Source organism: Choloepus didactylus, chromosome 18 (assembly GCF_015220235.1).
Source record: "Choloepus didactylus isolate mChoDid1 chromosome 18, mChoDid1.pri, whole genome shotgun sequence".
Classification (NCBI taxonomy): Eukaryota; Metazoa; Chordata; class Mammalia; order Pilosa; family Megalonychidae; genus Choloepus; species Choloepus didactylus.
Window position 1 is genome coordinate 63572819 of NC_051324.1, and position 19052 is coordinate 63591870.

General features: G+C 36.8%; 1 protein-coding gene across 3 annotated transcripts in view; it reads right to left on the minus strand.

Annotated features, from left to right (window-relative positions):
• Positions 1-18821, minus strand: part of ABCA8 (ATP binding cassette subfamily A member 8) — a 78184-nt gene extending 59363 nt beyond the window's left edge. Inside the window, exons 1-5 of one of the 3 annotated variants that reach the window (XM_037808646.1) lie at positions 18524-18817; positions 14240-14414; positions 6409-6510; positions 5552-5756; positions 1892-2056 (exon numbers count right to left, since the gene is read on the minus strand). In XM_037808646.1, coding sequence (XP_037664574.1) covers positions 1892-2056; positions 5552-5756; positions 6409-6510; positions 14240-14254 — 487 coding nt within the window. In that variant the 5' untranslated portion in view covers positions 14255-14414; positions 18524-18817. Of the gene's footprint in view, positions 1-1891; positions 2057-5551; positions 5757-6408; positions 6511-14239; positions 14415-18523 lie in introns of all 3 variants that reach the window. The other 2 variants (XM_037808648.1, XM_037808647.1) reach the window with 2 other exon arrangements.
• Positions 18822-19052: the final 231 nt, after the last annotated feature.

Below are 19052 nucleotides of genomic sequence, written 5' to 3' on the forward strand. Positions count from 1 at the left end.
GTCCTCTCAGTCATACATTAGGTTTCACGCTTACATAGGGTTCTCCAGGGTTCTCTTTTCTGTTTCATTGGCCTATCTGTCTATTATGTGATAATATCATATCATAATTACTATAACTTCATTCTTTTTAAACAGTACTTTGACTATTCTATGACAATTTTAAAGGTAACTTTTAGAATCAACTTGATGATTTCTATAAAAATATCTATTGAGATTTTGACTAGAATGGCAATACATCTAGGAAGCAATTTGGGCAGAATTACATCTGCATTGAGAAGAATTTTGAAAATGACTCGCCTTACTCTCATATAATTGCTTCTCCTTACATTGTTAGGCACAGGTGACCTTGGACAGGGAGATTCTCCAAGTGATCTCTAATTGCTGAGAGTGATCCCGGGGCTGACAGCAAAGAAAGGAGAACCCTAGTCCTTCAGCTGTAAGGAACCAAATTCTGCTAACACCCTGAATGAGTTTAGAAGCAGATTCTTCCCACGTGCCTCCAGATTAGACATCAGGCTGGTCGACACCTTTATTTCAGTCTTGAGAGACCTTGAGCAGGAACTCGCCAAGTGTGCCCAGGCTGCTCATCTCCAGAACTGTGAGCTAACACATGGGTATTGTTTTTAGCCACTAAGTTTGTGATCATTTATTATACACAGTAGAAAATTAATATAACCTTTATAAGACACAAGTCTCTAGGAATGTGGTGTATCCTTCCATTTATTTGGGTCTTCTTAAAGTTTTATACTTTTCTCCACAAGAGTGATCTCCTCTTTCCTTGAAATTTTTTCCTCCCAGGTAAAATTTAATTACTAGTATTTATTATTTATTTGGTAAGTTGATTGCATCTTTTAAAAATTATGTTTTCTAATTAATTATTACTATGACTTCCTTTTTTATGGTATCTTTTTTCTTTCTTGTGTTATTGATTCCCTCTTTTATTCTTCAACATTTTAAGCATACCTATTTTATATTCTCTGTCTTGTAATTCCATCATGAAAACTCTATCCTGCTTTTTTGGTAATGTTAACTCTCACTTATGGTGCCTTGTCTTCTCATATTGGCTTTTAAGTTTATATGCAGAGATATTTTATCTTTGTGACCTGAGTTGAGGCTGCATTTTTCTAGAGAAGACTTATAATCTTTTCTATCAGGCACCCCATACCACACAAACCCAGGATCACTTTATTTATATTTGTACTTGAGGTTTCCAAGACCAGGAAGGGTTGGGGTAAATAAGAACTCCAAACCCAAAGGAAGGCAAGTCGAGGGTTACAAACTTTCAAAGGGGAAATCTCTTCCTCACCCCAGAGCCCAAGGTAAGACAAACAAGTTCCTTTTGTTTCTCTTTCACCAATAGGTGACTTTTTTATTGTCTACTCTTTCAATGAATTTATGACCTTTGCAGTGTTCAAAATTAATGCAGGACTCTCCACCCCACGCAAGCCAAAAGTCTTCTCACCTGTCCTCATATAGCTATTAAAACTCCTGGTTACTGACACTGGCAAAATCATGTAGCGTATAATAATAATAACATTATATTACTATAATATAACATTATATTATAACATTTCACTGTGGATTTGGCACTTTCTCCATTTGGGGCTCTTGAAAATTTTGCTTACTTTCATAGGAACTGACTTAAGCAATTCAAGGGATATCTGTTCTATTTTATCCACATACAACTTATTTTCCTTTAACGACCATTACACTCTGTTAATACACACACAAAAAATGAGTGTACATTCTTTAAATGTGTGGAGAGAGAATGCTGATACCACTGTGGCAGATGGAGATTGTTTAATTTGCTCTACTAACATCTGTCCCCACAATATGGCTTATGGTATAATTGAAACAAGACAGTGGTGGGATTTTATATTTGGAAAGTTACCTGCATGGTCCTCATGCTCCTTCTTTGTTGGGATTCTGCGTCCCAACAAGAACTTCAAATGATATGAGAATGTATTAGTAAAGATGACTCTTACTATTTCCTCAGGATACTTTTCAATTAATTCTTCAATACTTTTTTCATCAGATAGTCCCAAGATTTTGCTATCTGCCATTACAAGAACAGAATGTTATTGTAAGTAGATTACTAGGAGGCACAACTTCATGATGTCATGTTCAATTGTTTTCAGTAGAGCTATCTGTGGAAATCAAATGCAATAAAAATGCAATCAGGTATTGACTTTGAGTAAATCAGGTAGTCTAAGACATTGGGGAAAGATATTTCTAAAGTTCAGTTTAGATACAATCAGGAGGAATATATGGAAATTTGTTATTTTATTTTGATGTTTTAATTATTGACTGAATTGTAATCACATAAGATATCATGCCTTACTAATTCAATAAATCAAAGATGAATTAGCAATACAATATATTTAAAATGGTAGTCAAACAATGAATATATTTACCTCACAATTAGGCACTGGTTTATCACTGGTTTGTATTGGGTGGAAATAACTACATACCCTTATTTTCCTTTAACAACCCTGACAATATAGTTGATATGCTCAAAAACAGTGAAAAAAATTAATTATGTAAAGGGCCAATGCTGATATCACTAAAATAACTATGTAAAGGGCCAATGGTGATATCAATGCTGGTATCAATGTAAAGGGCCAATGCTTATATCAATGCTGATAGCATTAGTGATATCATCAATGCTGATATCACTAAAATAACTAAAATAATATCACTAAAATAACACAACATCTTCAGATGTGTTCCAACTCTGTGTAGATGTTTAATTAAGACTGAAAGAATGAGAAGGGATGCATAAAAAGTTATGGGTTGGGGCAAGAGTGTCCAACATAAAAGTAGAGGAAGCAGGGCAGTGTGAATTCTGATAGAACTTAATTTTATTCTACAGTATTTCATTTAAATCTATGACCATGAGCAAGTCACTTCATCTCTGCTACTTATCTTCCATAATTGTAAAATAAACTTAAAAGTATCTACTTAGTAGGTTCATTGTAAGAATAAAGACCTTGTAAAAATCTGGCACATGGTAGAGTTTAATAAATAACTGTTATCATAATTGCATGTGGCTTTGAATAAACTGTTGAAAAGCACAAACACATTACATTGGGATCCTCCGGAGGACAACCATGAAGGAGAGGGCAAGAACACACACATATTAGGGTCAGTTGGGACACTGGGCCTTGGGTGCACAGGTCTTGATCTTGAGTCAGAAGTGGCTTCGCTATTTGTAGGCAAGATGCACAGTGCAGATTCAGAATCAGGTGGAAGTAATGGTATGATGGTTGTGAGGTCCTATGGGAAAGCAAGTTTGGGATGGTTCATATCCTCCAGCCCAGCAGGGGGCAGTGAAGCATAGACAGGAAGGAAATGTCCAAGATAATGTGGGAACTGTGGCCATAGAAACACTAAATAGGAAGTGCCTGAACACAGATTACAGAGAGGTAGACTTCTGGATACCAAATTCAATTAAGGCATCAGAATCCAAGTACAAAATAAATGGCTACCTGTGTAGGAGTGAAATTATGAACAGTGGTTGACTGAGAAAGAGAAGAGAGGGTAGATGGATTTCCAGTGACTGGGTAAAGCGGGATCCAGTGGTTTCCCTTCAAATGATGCTTTTCATGGGGAATTACAGTGCTTAAAATTAATACCAAGTATCTTCAAAGTCACTTGTCTACATTCTTTTTTTTAAAAATTGAGATACAGTTCAAATACCATAAAAGCCACCCTTTTAAAGTACATACTTCCATGTTTTTTTAGTGTATTTACAGAGTTGTGCAGGCTCTAAGTCACCTTCACATTGTAACTCAACACAAATTTGTAGGGCAATCACCGTAGTTTCCCCTTATGAAGGAAGGCAGTTATATATTTTTTTAAATTCAATTTTTATTGAGATATATTCACATACCATGCAGTCATACAAAGCATACATTCAATTGCTCACATTACCGTTATATAGTTGTGCATTCATCACCAAAATTAATTTTTGATTTTTTCATTACCACACACACACAAATAATAAGAATAAAAATTAAAGTGAAAAAGAACAATTGATGTAAAAAAGAACACTGAGTGTCTTTTTTTTTTCTTTTGCCCCCATTTTCTTCTCATCCATCCATACACTAGACAAAGGGGAATGTTGTCCATATGGGCTTTCCCAATCACATTGTCACGCCTCATAAGCTACATTTTTATACAATCGTCTTCAAGATTCAAGGGTTCTGGATTATAGTTTGATGGTTTCAGGTATTTAAGGGCAGTTATATTTGTAAATAACATGTATTGTTTTTATCTGCATGACATCCAGTTCTCCTTCTAGTAAACATTCTAGGATCCATTTGGGATACTGCCCTTTCTCCTAACATGGAGATCGGATGTGGTTCACAGGGTGACCTTAGAACCCAACCAGTGATGCTGCACCCCTCTATTCAGAGACATCAGTTCTTGATGGGGCGAGACCAAACTAACCCAAACCAGCCCGTTTGAGTCAATGAGGAAAAACCCTGAAATTTTTTTGAATTATTGGTAAAGATCTATCATCCTTCCCCTGGGGTTGCTTACGTGGAAAGGTTTACAATATGAAGATTTTGCAAATCAATAATGCCTCTGTTTGGGAAAAGCCAACCTGTGAATAAAGCCAGCACACAGATCTACAGATCTAAGAAACGAAGACGTATTTCGTTCTCTGTTAGATATATTCAGGCTTGAGTTAATAATCTGCTCCTTTAAGCTAGACAAAAGTTTCACTTTTCCCTCAAGGTGGTTTGAATTGGGTTTCTCTCACCATCAACTGAAATATTCATGGGAAACTAAGTATTGCTTATCTTATTTGGAATATGATGATAATGAAGTTCAGAGAAGTTGATGACTTGCATAAAGTACTACAGCCCAAAGTCCTAGAAGTACTTTCTGTCAAATGTCCTCTGACACCAAGTCCAGCTCTTATGTCTTTGCGCTATACTGCTTCTCCTCTAATGTCAGGAACTTGTTAGAGAGCACTCTTTTCAGTAACAGTTCTCTTCTTAAACATTCATTGGTAAGCACCCTAACTCTGAAGGGTGAAACTTTAAAACCTAGAATTCTCTTCAGTAGAATCTTCAAATAGAGTAAGAAAATATTTTTGGTGTTAAAGGTGAGGATAAAATTCCTATAATCAATTTTCAAGAAAAGAAAACACTGGTTGTTCTTTGCTCATCATAACAAGTAAAGACTGGAGCAATAGTCTCATTCTACTAATGGTGTTTCCATGGCTACATACCAAGAAATCCCTAAACACTCCTGCTTTTCAAAGCCCACAAATCTGTGTATTCTTTGCTTCCCCAAACTCTATATACTATGAGCAGTTCTCTTTGTTGTGATATTGTATACTTTCGTTTTTGATTTAGATACTGAGTGGTGTGGCCACCTACTTCAACAAAGGGAAAGTATATTAATATTTTATATAATCTAGAAATTTTGACAACTGACATTGTTTTATCAACTGAAATTCCAACTAAATGCATGTGTCTGTGGCCAAATGAAACAAATATTTACATCAGAAATTCCTCTTGCATTGTTAAAAACTCACCTGCCATGAAGGGGGTTGAAGCTACTTTATTCATTATCTGTTGAGTAGTGTTGGTGACAGGTGTGTACACAATTGTAAATTCAGCACGGGTAAACGAATCTACCCGTCCCATGTCCATGACAGGCCGTGAAGAAAAATCATTAACTTGATGAATATCAGAAAATAGGTACAAAGAAAGTAGCAAGAACAATGAGGTCAACCATTCCTACATAATACAAGAGAAAGAATAGATAAAATCATTATTTCAAATTAGTCATGAACAGTCACTTTTTTCATATAGATTGCCTCTCTTTGTCCACTTTTCTAATTTCAATATATCCCACATCATGAACATCTGAAAATATGTACAGTATGCAGTCAGTAGTCTCAGTACTGCCAAAGAATGATTAATGGGAATGAAAATTGATCCTCAGCATCAGTGCTAAGACATACATTGGATTATGAAAAATATCAGACGTAAGGATGGCAAGCTATGATAAATTTTTATCATCTGTTATTACCTTGGAGCAAGAGATCCAAAAGAGAAAATGCCAGTTATCTGTTCCATGGATTAATTTGTTCACCATGTCTTCTAAACACCAGGATCTTAACTTTACTATATTTGAGTGGGAACATTAGTAAAAAGTGTGACCATTGGCTTTTAAAACATTTATTAAAATTCCCAGTTGCTCACCAGCTTCAGTGCTTTCAGACCTTAATTTATGGCCCTGTATCAATGAAATTTCTGCAGACAGATTCATGGTCTGTTGTAGAAAGGTGCTTTATTTTAGGGAGAAGATACACAAAGCATATACACCACCAAGAGAAAATATATTTTCCCATCATAAATATGAAGTGTCACAGATATTGAATCATACCATTAAGGTCTCTCTTTTCATTCTCCATTTTTTAAGAATGTTCTTGCATAATAAGGCTCGGGTTTGTTGACACACACTTATCTCTCTCTCACTCATTTTGCCCTGTTTAATAAGAAAGAACAAGAGAAGATGAAGTAAGTATGAAATTCTTAATAAGAAGAAATCCAGTGTACAAATGAGCACTTTGAATCTGGGCATTCCGAAATTAGCGTTTGATTATTCCCCTGCTCCCCTTCTTTCTCTACTTCCAGACTCTTTGCTTCATTATTTAGTTGCGTTGCACTGCACCAGTTACCATCTGTTGCCTCTCAGCAGCAGATACACTCTCTGTTGCCTCATTTATGAAAATAGATACAGACCTGTTATGGGGTGACTTTTAACCCCTCAAAAGACATGTTCAAGTCCTAACCCCAAGTCCTTCTATGAATTATTAGTGACCCTATTTGGAAACAGAGTCTTTGAAGATGTGATTAGTTAAGATGAGGCCACACTGGAATAGGGTGGGCCCTAAACCAGTATAACTGGTGTCCCCATAAGAAGAAGAAAATTCAGACACAGACCCTTCCAGATAAGCAACCCAGGGGAAGGATTATAGATCTTTACCAATAGTTCAAAAATTTGGACACAGATAGACCCAGGGGAGAGAAGGCCATGTGACGACAGAGCCGGGGATTGAAGTGCTGCAACCACGAGTCAAGGAACACCAGAAGCCAGAAGAAGGAAGGAAGGATTTTCCCCTAGAGGTTTCAGAGGGAACACACTCCTGCCAACAACCCGATTTCAAGCTGCTAGCCCTCAGTACTGTAAGAAAATAAATCTCTGTTTTAAGTCACTGAGTTTGTGGTAATTTACTCTGGTAGTCCTAGGAACCTAAGGCCAAAAACAACAGAAAATCTTAAAACATTTGATGAAACCAGAAGATATGGAGAACCCAATCCCAAACACCCAAATCAAAAGACCAGAAGAGACACAGTACCTGGCGCAATTAATCAAAGAATTAAAGACAAACAATGAGAGCATGGCACAGGATATAAAGGACGTAAAGAAGATCCTAGAAGAGCATAAAGAAGAAATTGCAAGAGTAAATAAAAAAATAGGTGATCTTATGGAAATAAAAGAAACTGTTGGCCAAATTAAAAAGACTCTGGGTACTCATAACACAAGATTAGAAGAAGTTGAACAATGACTCAGTGTCCTCAAGGACCACAGAATGGAAAATGAAAGAACAAATGAAAGAATGGGGAAAAAATGGAAAAAATCAAAATGGATCTCAAAGATATGATAGATAAAATAAAATGTCCAAATTTAAGACTCATTGGTGTCCCAGAAGGAAAAGAGAAGGGTAAAGGTCTAGAAAGAGTATTCAAAGAAATTGTTGGGAAAAACTTCCCAAACCTTCTACAGAATACAAATACACGAAGCATAAATGCCCAGAGAACTCCAAATAGAGTAAATCCAAATAAACCCACTCCAAGACATATTCTGATCAGACTGTCAAATACTGAAGAGAAGGAGCAAGTTCTGAAAGCAGCAAGAGAAAAGCAATTCACCACATACAAAGGAAACAACGTAAGACTAAGTAGTGACTAGTCAGTGGCCACCATGGAGGCAAGAAGGCAGTGGCATGACCTCTTAAAATTCTGAGAGAAAAATTCCCAACCAAGAATACTTTATCCAGCAAAGCTCTCCTTCAAATTTGAGGGAGAGCTTAAATTTTTCACAAACAAATGCTGAGAGATTTTGCTAATAAAAGACCTGCCCTACTTCAGATACTAAAGGGAGCCCTACCGACAGAGAAACAAAGAAAGGAGAGAGAGATATAGAGAAATTTAACAGACATATATAGAACATTACATCCCAGGTCACCAGGACACACATTCTTCTCTAATGATCACGGATCTTTCTCCAGAATGGACCGTATGATGGGACATAAAATAAGCCTCAATAAATTTTAAAATCTCTGACCACAGTGGAATACAAATAGAAGTCAATAACCATCCGAGACTTGGATAATTCACAAACACCTGGAGGGTAAAAATGAGGGGGAGATGAAAACATTCCCAGATAATCAAAAGCTGAGGGACTTCATCACCAGTAGATCAGTCCTGTAAGAAACGCTAATGAGGGTTGAGCAGGCTGAAAGGAAGGGACACTAAACAATTGACTGAAACTACATGAAGAAATAAAGATTTCCAGTAAAGATCATATGGTAAATATAAATACAAACACTACTGTATTTTTGATTTGTAACTCCACTATTTACTTCCTACAGGATCTTAAATACATAAACTGTTAATGATAAATCAGTGGTTTTGGACTCAATGTAAAATATGTAATTTTTGACAAGAACTACATGAAGGTGGGGGAATGGAAGAGTATAGGAACATAGTTTATGTGACATATTGAAGTTAAGTTGGTACCAAAGAAAAACAAGATTGTTATAGACTTAAGAGGTTAAATTTAAGCCCCACAGTAAACACAAAGAAAGTATCAGAGAATATGACCATAGAGATGAAAAGTAGAGTATGGGTTACGAGAAGCGGTGGAAGGGACAATGGGGAGTTAAGAAATGAGTATAGGGTTTCTGTTTGGGGTGCAGGGAAATTTCTAGTAATGGATGCTGGGAAGGTGATAGCACTGCAACATTCTAAATGTGATTAATCCCACTAATGGAATGCTAGGGAGGGGTTGGAATGGGAAGACTTAAGCTGTATATATGTTTCCACAATTGAAAAAAAAAAAAGTCTGAATAGATGACAATTAAATGCCAAGGATGATCTGGATGGGATCTGAGCATGGAGGAGAGGAGGCTCAAAGGGACAGATAGGACATTAAAAAAAAAAGGAAATATAGAATGTAAGGTTTGTATCAATGTTGAATTTCTTGAACTTCTTAGCTGCGCTTAATGGGAATGCATAAAAGAATGTTCTTATTCATGGGAAATGTATATGTGAGTTATATTGCTTGTTCAAGGATGTGTGCAGCTTGTTCTCATATGTTCAGAAGACAGAGCAATAGATGATGGATGATGGATAGGGAGGGAGGGAAAGAAAGAAATGGTGGTGTGACAGGATGTTAAAGTGGATCGGGGTATCGGGGGAGAGGAGTCAGGGTATGCTGGAGTTCTGTGTATGGGGTTTGTATTGTTTTTGCAACTGTTCCTTTAAGTTTGAATTTATTTCAAAATAAAATTATAAAAAAAATTTTCAGAATGTAAAGGCAAGAAAAAATATATTGTCATGAGGTTAATAGACACAAACCCAGAGATGACCCAAATGTTGGAACTCTCACACAAGAAGTTTAAAATAACCATGATTAATACATTAAAAGATCTGATAGAAAACGTGTAGCAGAAAGATGGAAGCAATTGCACAGGGTAGAATGGCAATTTTACCAAAAAGCCCACAGTATTATAAAGAATAATTCTGTTGATAGAGTCATCAGCAGAGGAAAAATCAATGAACTTAAAGATAGGTCAATAGAAATTATCCATATTTGCCAATCTGTTGGGTGTGTAGTGTATCTCATTATTTGAACTTTTATTGCCTTGTTTTCCTGGGACACTGAGCATTCTGTCATATGTTGACCTCTTCTGCAAATAGCCTTTTCATATTCAATGGCATTTATTGTCATAACTATTTGTAGGAGTTCTTTATGTATTCCAAATACTTCTTTTTGCTCATTCATTAACTTTGCCACTCTCAAGTTGGTTTATCTTTTTATCGTATTTAAGTTTTAATTTTGTTACAGTCCAGTTTAACAATCTTTTCTTTGTGATTGTATATTTTGTGTTTATGTCCTGTTGAGGAAACATTTCCCTTTTGGAAGGCATGAATGTATTCTACTTGATTTTCTTCTAATAGATTCACAGATATTTACCACACTAACACATTAACCTCTTTAATCCATACAACTTTATTTCTGTGTAAGATATGACAGTGACCTAAGTCATCACTGCTGTCAACTGCATTTGTCCTTTGTTCCTTTTTGCATTACTAATTTGTTATGCTTCCTGTCTCATATACTAGCTGCGTGTGTGCATGGATGTGTGCGTGCATGCGTTTCAAGGTGTTCTATTCTTTCTTCTAATCTCTTTTTGTATCCTTCACACACAGTCTAGTTACTAGAGTTTCAGAATAAGGTAGAAAATGTCCCTCTTCTTATTCTTCTTTTCAAAAATTCTTGGCTATTCTAGGACTTTACCATTTATGGCAGAGACTGGTGTCTCTTCACCAAAATGCATTTCTTTTTCTTTCTGAGTACAGAGCTGCACTCCATTCATAGTGCCACCAAAGGCATGCTTTCTAGTCACCGGGAAGTGAGCCGAAGTAATTGGTGCCATTTCTGAATCAATGCTCTTACGACATAGGTTGGTGTGTGTCTCCATGCCCTCCTTCCCCTTCTGCTAGCAAGATGCTTTTGGAGGCAGCAAGGCCAGAATATGGATGGAACCCAATTCCCTAAACCACCATAGAAGAAAAACCAGAGTTGACCAGACCAGACACCTTTGACTGTTTAATGAGCAAGAATATATATTCTGTTGTATTTATATAGAATATATTCTATCATATTGTATTTAAGCCATTATATAATTTTGAGTAAATTTAGCCCCAGTGCCTAATCTACGTTAATGAATACAGTCTTCTAAATGGATATTAGAAACATTTGACAAGTTCCATAATAAATAATATTAAGATCTGATTGGACAGCTATGTCATCTGAAAATAATCCTTTAACCGCTTACATCCATTCTAGTTATAATGTATTACATGGGACCACTATGCAGCATTGAAGAGTTAGGGTTACAGCAGGAATTCCTATCTTCCTGATTTAATAAGAATGCATGGCAGTTTGACCATTAAGAATGGTATTTGCTATAAATTTTTTGGTAGATGGCCTTTATTAGGTCAAGGAAGATCACTGCTATTCTACTTTCCTAAGGTTTTCATTCATAGAGGAATTTTGCCTTTTGGAAATACTTTTGCCAAATCCTTTTGTAATGATTGTGGCATTTTCTAATATGATCTGTTAATATGTAAGTTAGATGTATAAATTTACCCATGTTTTCCAGAAATATTATAATTTCTAGTAAGGTTTTTTTTTAATATTACTAGATTGAATTTGAATTTTACTTGGAATTGTTTATAATAATAAGCCACACTGGACTATTAGTTTTTCGTCTGTCACTGCCCTTACCTAATTTTAGTCTCAATGTTTTTGTTTTAGTTATGGTTCTCTAGGGAAACAGAACCAACAAGAGGTATCTGTAAATATATGATTTTATTAAAGTGTCTCACGCAGCTGTGGGAATGGACGAGTCCAAATTCTGTAGGGCAGGATGCACAAGTCCAAATTCCATAGGGCAGGCAATGAACTGGCAACTCCGATGAAGGTGTTCGATGATCTCGGGAGATACTGGCTAGCCGAAGAAGTGGGGGGTCTCAATCTTTCTCCCTTAAAAGTCTTCAACTGACTGGATTAAATCCAGCTAATTGAATTCTCTCATTGTGGAAGACATGTCCTTTATTGATTTAATCAATCACAGGTGCAGTCAATTGACTGAGGATTTGATGAATCAGCCTTCTGGTTTATCAACCAGCAGTAACGGTTAGGCCAGTGCTTGCTTGACCAGACACCTGGACAACTTCACCTGGCCAAGTTGACACATGAACCTAACCACCACAGTTATATTGGCTTCGGTATGGGTAGCATTCCCTCATTTTCAATTCTCTGCTGCAATTTGTAAACATAGGGATAATCTGATCTTTGAAGGCTAGTAAATTTGCCAGTAAAGCTTTCTGAACTTGAGGACTTTAGGAGGGGGATAGGACTGGATTATTACCATTGTTAATTAACAAAGATTCAATTAGTTAATAATGATTGGTTTATTCAGGTTTTAATCCAAGTATTAAAATTTATTATCATACTATTGTTAGCATTCTCTTAGGAATTCTAAAAATTTATAATATAACCAAATACATTTTAAAAATTACAATACATATCTATATGTATGTTATAATACATATCCGTATGTATAAGTGTGTATGTATGTATATGTAGCACATAAATCTAATTTTTTTACTATTTTTTTATTTTTCTTGATTAGTTTGTCTAGAAGTTTGTATTTGTTAGTTGTCTTTTTAAAAAACAGTTGTGTTATCATTTGATCATTTCCACTGTCCATTATGCTTTCAATTTTAAGTTATTTTCTTACTTTATTATGGTTATATTTATACTATTTTTGTGATGTTTGCTCTGCTGCTTTTTGCCCTAGCTTCTTGACTTAAATGACAAACTAATTTCAGCATAGGGGTTGAGATCATGCTGTGGAGCTGGGTGGGGTTCATGTGTGGTAGAGGTTGCCTTAGTGGCCCTCCTCTTCACTTCTCCCAGTATCTGAGCCCTTTGTCTTGTGAGTTTGGAGTTTTTTCCATAAAAGCAGATTGTTTCTCTGGCCATTAGAATGAGGTAGGAATGATGATGTGCCATTTCTGACCCAGATATTAGCAGGCCCTCAGTGCATCTGCTTATTCTCTTGTGTCTCTGCCATTGATATAAAAGCACACCTGGGCTAGGCTACTGAAAGGTAAAAAGGCAAGCAAAACAGAGCTGTCAGCCCAGCCAGCCCAGCTGAGGGCAGCCATCCCATCCTCTGGGATGTGAGCAAGTCCACCCCAGATCAGCAGAGCCTCTGAAGGACCACTCTAGACATCCCTGCAGTAGGGGCTTATTGTTGTGTGATATATATCTTTTCATTATATAACATAAATGCAGCAATAGACTACAGATACAAAATATTTAGAATTGCCCTTATAGTTTTCATAATATTGATGTTTCTTTGTTTTTAGTGACTTTTTGTTTTTGATTTCTAATTTAATTTTATTATGGTTAGAGAAACTACTGGTTTCAAGATTGCTTCTTTGAAATTCCTTGAGAATTCCTTGGTGATGCAGCATATTTGTAAATTCTCTGGAATTTATACTAGAGAGAGAGAGACCCCATAAATGTTATGAATGTGGGAGAGCTTTCAGCAGGATGCCTCAACTAATTTGGCTTCAGAAAACTCGCTACACAAAAACCATTCTGTTTCAATCAAGGTGGGAAATCTCTAAACATCCTTGATTTTAATGTGCATCAAAGAAAGCAGAATGGAGATATGACTGAAAAGCCAATAACCAAGGACTGCCAGCAGCCAGCTCCAGTAGGCTGTGCTCTTAGGGGAGAAAGCATCGCCTTGCTGACTCCTCAATTTTGGACTTCTCCTACCCTCAAAAGCAAAGCTCCATGATGAAGATGGCTGAGCTGATGTCAGCTTGGGGCACTGAGTGACTGCAACTGCAAAGAACTGCAGAACACTCTCCTCCTGACCAGGATTAACAATGAAGAAGATGATGACATCCTATAGGATGGTGGACAAGACAGTAAAAGCTTGGTCCCTACATTCTCACTTGGAGAAAATTCACAGCTCCTTTTTGACAAGTCAATGAAATCAACAAATCTCTAACAAGAGCAAAGTGGATTATAAAGCCAGCTGGCCCCACCCCAATCATTATGGCAGAGTGAGAGCTTCAGGGTTCCATCTCCCACAAGAAGCTCTAAACAGCCAGCAAGAACTAGCAGAAACATGTTTCTCAAAGCTCCAGAAAATGGTTAAAGGACTGCAGTAATAGGGTGAGCACTGAATCAAGAAAGACTACTTGAAAATGATGAGGTCTTGTGGTGCTGGCTGGCCCTTCCCCATCCCATCAGTTCAATGTGGAGTCAGAGACACTCCCAATACAGATCCTTGGTCCTGATTCCAGCAGGAGCAGAGTAGCCTTCATATACTTACTGGAAGCATGTACATTGGTCCCAATCTAGTGGTGGTCTGAGGGACTCAGTGTACCCAAACTTGACCTGCATGTTGAAGGCAGCTCATGGGGAAAGCAGCCAAGTGGCTTCCTGGAGCAAGTTATGGCTGGCTGTAGCACATACACTGCAGTGCCCAGGATCATGAGGAATCTTTCCTAGGGAAGAAGGAACATTCATATCCATGTAAACAGGGGAATTTCTAGGGATACAGTCCATGCCCAAGACAATATATATGCACATAAAGGACCAGGAAGGATGCTACCCTGTGGCTTGGAGTTACTTTCTAAACTCAGTGTATGGATAAGTTCTGAAGAAGAACATTTAGACAAGTTGGTTTGCAAAGACTAGGAAAGATGTTTTCTTTCTTTTTTTTTTTTCCTGGGATTCATGGAATACACTGTTAGAACACTAGCTGGATACCTGCTTAAGGAACAGATGCCTCAGCATCTAAATTCCAGTGATAACACATTGAAATATCAAAATATTGGGGTTTCAACAAAAGTTTACAAAACACACAAAGAAACAGGAAATGATGGCTCAGGCAAAGGAGAAAATTAAAGCATTAGAAACCATCAATGTGGAGGATCAGACTTGGACATTTCAATGACTTTTAAAATATGGACCCAAATATGCTCAAAGAACTAAAGGAAAACATGGACAAAGAAATAAAGGAATTCAAGAAAAACAATAGATCAACATAAAGATAATATCAATAAAAAGATGGAAATTATGAAAAGGAACCAAACAGAGCCAAGGGCCACATTGGCAGCAATTAAAAATTCCCCAGATGGGTTTAATAGCAGATTGGAGCTGGCAGAAGAAAGAATCAGTGAACTCGAAGATAAGACAATTAAAATCATCCAGTCTGAAGAACAGAAACAAGAAGCAATGAAGAAAAGTGGACAGAGCCTGAGAAACTTGTGGGGCACAATTAAACATACCAATGTATGCATTGTTCGAGTCCAGAAGGAGAAGAAAGCAAGAAAGGGGCAGTGAGAATATTTGAAGAAATAATGGCTGAAAACTTCCCAAATTTAAGGAGAGCCATTACTATACACATTCAAGATGCTCAACAAACTTCAAACAGGATAAACCCAAATAGACCCACACCAGGCCATCTTATAATCAAACTGTTGAATGCCAAAAACAGAGAATTCTTAAAGCCACAAAATAGAAGCAGCAAGTCACATACAGGGGAGCCTGCAAAAGAATAAGTATTGATTTCTCATCAGAAACCATGGAGGTAAGGCTGTGGGAAACCATATGTAAAGTACTAACAGCAAAAAAAAATTGCCAACCAAGAGTTCTGTATCTTTCAAAAATGAGGGAGGGATTACGACATTCCCAGATAAAACAAAAGCTGAGGTACTTCATTGCCACTAGACTAGCCCTACAAGAAATATTAAAGGTTAAAAGGAAAGGACACTAGATAATTGACTGAATCAATGTGAAGAAATAAAAAGCACTAGTAAAGATAATGACAAATAAATATAAATACCAGTAAAAAAAAATTCCATTCTGATGATAGATATACCAGTTTTTTATTATTTATCTCTGTAAGTGTTGGGTATGTGCCTTTAAAGGCTAAGATGTTAGGTGCATAAAATTTTTATTGCTTATGTTTTCATGGTAGGTTGCTTCTATTTCTAATAATAACATAGGAACTCTAGGTTTCTTTAGGTTAATATTTGCCTTGTATACTTTTATCTATCCCTTTTTTCAACCATTTGATTTTTTTTTTACACTTAATATATGGAGAACTCATTGCCACTTTATTTTAAAAAATCCAATCTGATAGACACTCTGTTTTAGAGGTGAATTTAATGATGTATAATTTTTTGTTTTTGATGACATTTCATTCTGTTCTATTCTTATGCTAAACCTGCTTTTCCTTTCCTTCTAATCTTGTCGATATTCTTACCCTTTATTGAATTTATAAAGTTTTCTTTTTTCTCCGTGTTTCCTCTCTTGTCCCAAAGATATAAAAGATACATTCCTTTATGTTTTTATTAATACTCTTAAATGTTGGACTTTTCTAGGGAACTATAAGTTATATTATGAAAACATCACCTTACCAAAAAGAATTTCTAGATTCTTTCACGCAGCTGAATTCCAACCCTGATCATCCTGGTTATTGTTGCATAGAAATTTGGTTCAATTTTAAATTTAAGGTATGCACACAGATTTCTTTTGGCCATCTGTTGTTAATTAGACTGACCAATGGATTATGTGATATGTTTGGGCTTGTACTTCAGGTGGCAGAAAGAGACTCCACCTGATCTGAGTTTGAATAGGTTTAAGAACCCAGTATTTTTTGTCCTGTGTGTTGGCTAGTGCACCGTGAAAACTTCCCATGCACTTTACTTAAAATTGCCTGCAGAGAGCAGATGATTCCTCCATAGATATTGCATCAGTAGCTAGAGAGAAGGAGTCCAGTAGCAGAGCTGCCCCCTCCCCTAGTAGAAGCAGTGAATCAATTTAAGCACATTCCCCCTTAAGCAAAGGACGTATATATGAGTGTGTATGTGTTCAGTGTGTGTGGGGGGGAGCTGATCAGGGAATTTATGCAGGCATTTTATTGCAGCAATATGCTAAAATATTTCCTAGAAAGAGATGCCTCAGTGCATAATAAAGCCACATCTTTCCATGGCCCCAATCAACCTATACTATACAAAGATGATTTGCTGAGTCTCTTGTGAAAACTGTGGGACTTGAGTGTTCACAAATGGTCTTTACTGTGGAAGGAAATAGATCTTCTAATCTGAATGATTAAAAAGTAAAGGGATTTTGTAAGGATCATCAGTTTTCTGGGAAGCAAGCTGGAAACATGGCTTAGGTGATTGGGTCAGGGCTTTCAGGCACACCAGCAGCTCCACTCTGACCTCTTGTCAGTTGGCTCTTAAGTCCTGACTTTTGAGGAGACTGATCTCCTCCCTCTATGTCTATGCCCTGTTTGCCAGGGGTAGAAACCACAAGGCTCCATGAAGTCCTCTACAATGATGAGTGAGGGTGCCCCCTTGAAGCTCTCATCCTACTCATGCCATGGGATCAAGCCCAGGGAGGTTCTAATTGCTAGAGGGAAAGCTCAGGTGAGGTGTCCAGGGGTCAGCTCCAAAGGAAGGCATATTAGCCAGCACAGCCTCTAGCAGCATTGCCAGAGGAAGAACCTACACATGGCTGCTTCATGAGGCTGAAAGTCACCTTTATGAGACAGCAGGTTGAGTAAAGAGATCAGAAAGCCTACGGAATAAAAGGAGGAGGGGAAAGGTAGTTCTGAAAATAAAACAGCATTAGGTCAGCGTGTCCAGCACAAACAAGGAGAGGGGCCTGAGATCTCCATAGATTGTCCCTAGAGCAGAGAAGTCCACGTGGACCTTAAAAGGATTTTGCTTTACAGGAGGGTGAGCTGGCCAAGGGAACGATCTTCTCACTGCGGAACTCACTACAGCTCAAAGTACAGAACTCAGTCTGACTCCAACCCCTTAGATTTTCCATTCTACATTGATAATGCTTATTTTATTCACCGCCCCATTCATGTATGCTCTGTAGTTTATTAAAAGACTAACTACGCTATGAACTTCTTAATATACATGGAGTAAGTAGTTTTAATTTGTAATGTCTCTGATATTTCTCCTCTCATACTGTTGGTAACTCAGAACATAATGCGTAGGGGCATGAAAATTCTGTACCTTGCAAACAAATTGGTTTTGAAATAATATTCTGATGATGAAAAGCTACATATCTCACATTCTGTCTCAACAGTAAAATATCCCAGAAAGCATCCTACATTTTTAAAATTCTTGTAGCCTTAGAGTAAATGACAGGGAAAGTAAAAATATTATGTAAATATTATTGGTATAACAGTCTCAAAGTCCAAAACACAGTTTACAAAATGCCTGAAAATTATTTTGCAGTGAAAGTGAATAGCTATAACTTCAAAAACAACTCAGACTTACAATTTGATATTCTTCATTCTTGACAATTTGTATGCAAATGTCAGCTTATTCCCACACTCAGTTTCTGTCTTAAAATGATATAATAGTTGTGTAATTTAAAAATCTCATATTTTACATTAATACTTTTATATTTAGAGTATGAAACACCAGATATTGGAAAACTTCAAAATAACCCATTAGTTTTCAAAATAATTTCTCTACATACGGTTGGCATTCAGTTATTTATAATTGCATGATTATAAAAAGGAAGGAAAAAAAGAAAAAAACAAAAACACAAAGCAAAACAGAAAAAAATGTGATGAACTTACTTTTGGGAAATTTGAAGCAAGGACTCTAGAAGCACAGTTTATCCACTGGTCTCCTTAATTCAAAGAAAATGATTCGCATTGTTTCCTGGTCTCTACCACATCTCTAGATTTTGCCTTAATTGTTTGCCTTCTGTGAAAAGCTCCTGTTAAGGCTGCTTTCAGTTGGGAGCTTATGATCTCAATTCTGTTGTCCTGCCAAATATCACATTCACGTGACCACTCCTGGACAGTTTGCCTTTTCACTGATATCCAGCTAGTTCCTCTGGAGCAGGGGAAGTTAATTGAATGACTTGCTGTATCAGATTATAAAGAGCAATCTTACAGAGGAAATCCAATCTTTTAAACTTCTCTTTTATGTCCAAGATGAATGTGCTGAATATAGAAATGTAAAACTCTATCTTTAAACTGTGAGAATGCAAACAATTTAGTCAGAGAAAAGCTCTTCTCTCTACCCAGAGTTCTAGAATGCCTGATTGATGTTTCACTTGTGTAATATAATCAGGATATTTTTTCCTCTCTTTCCCATTTC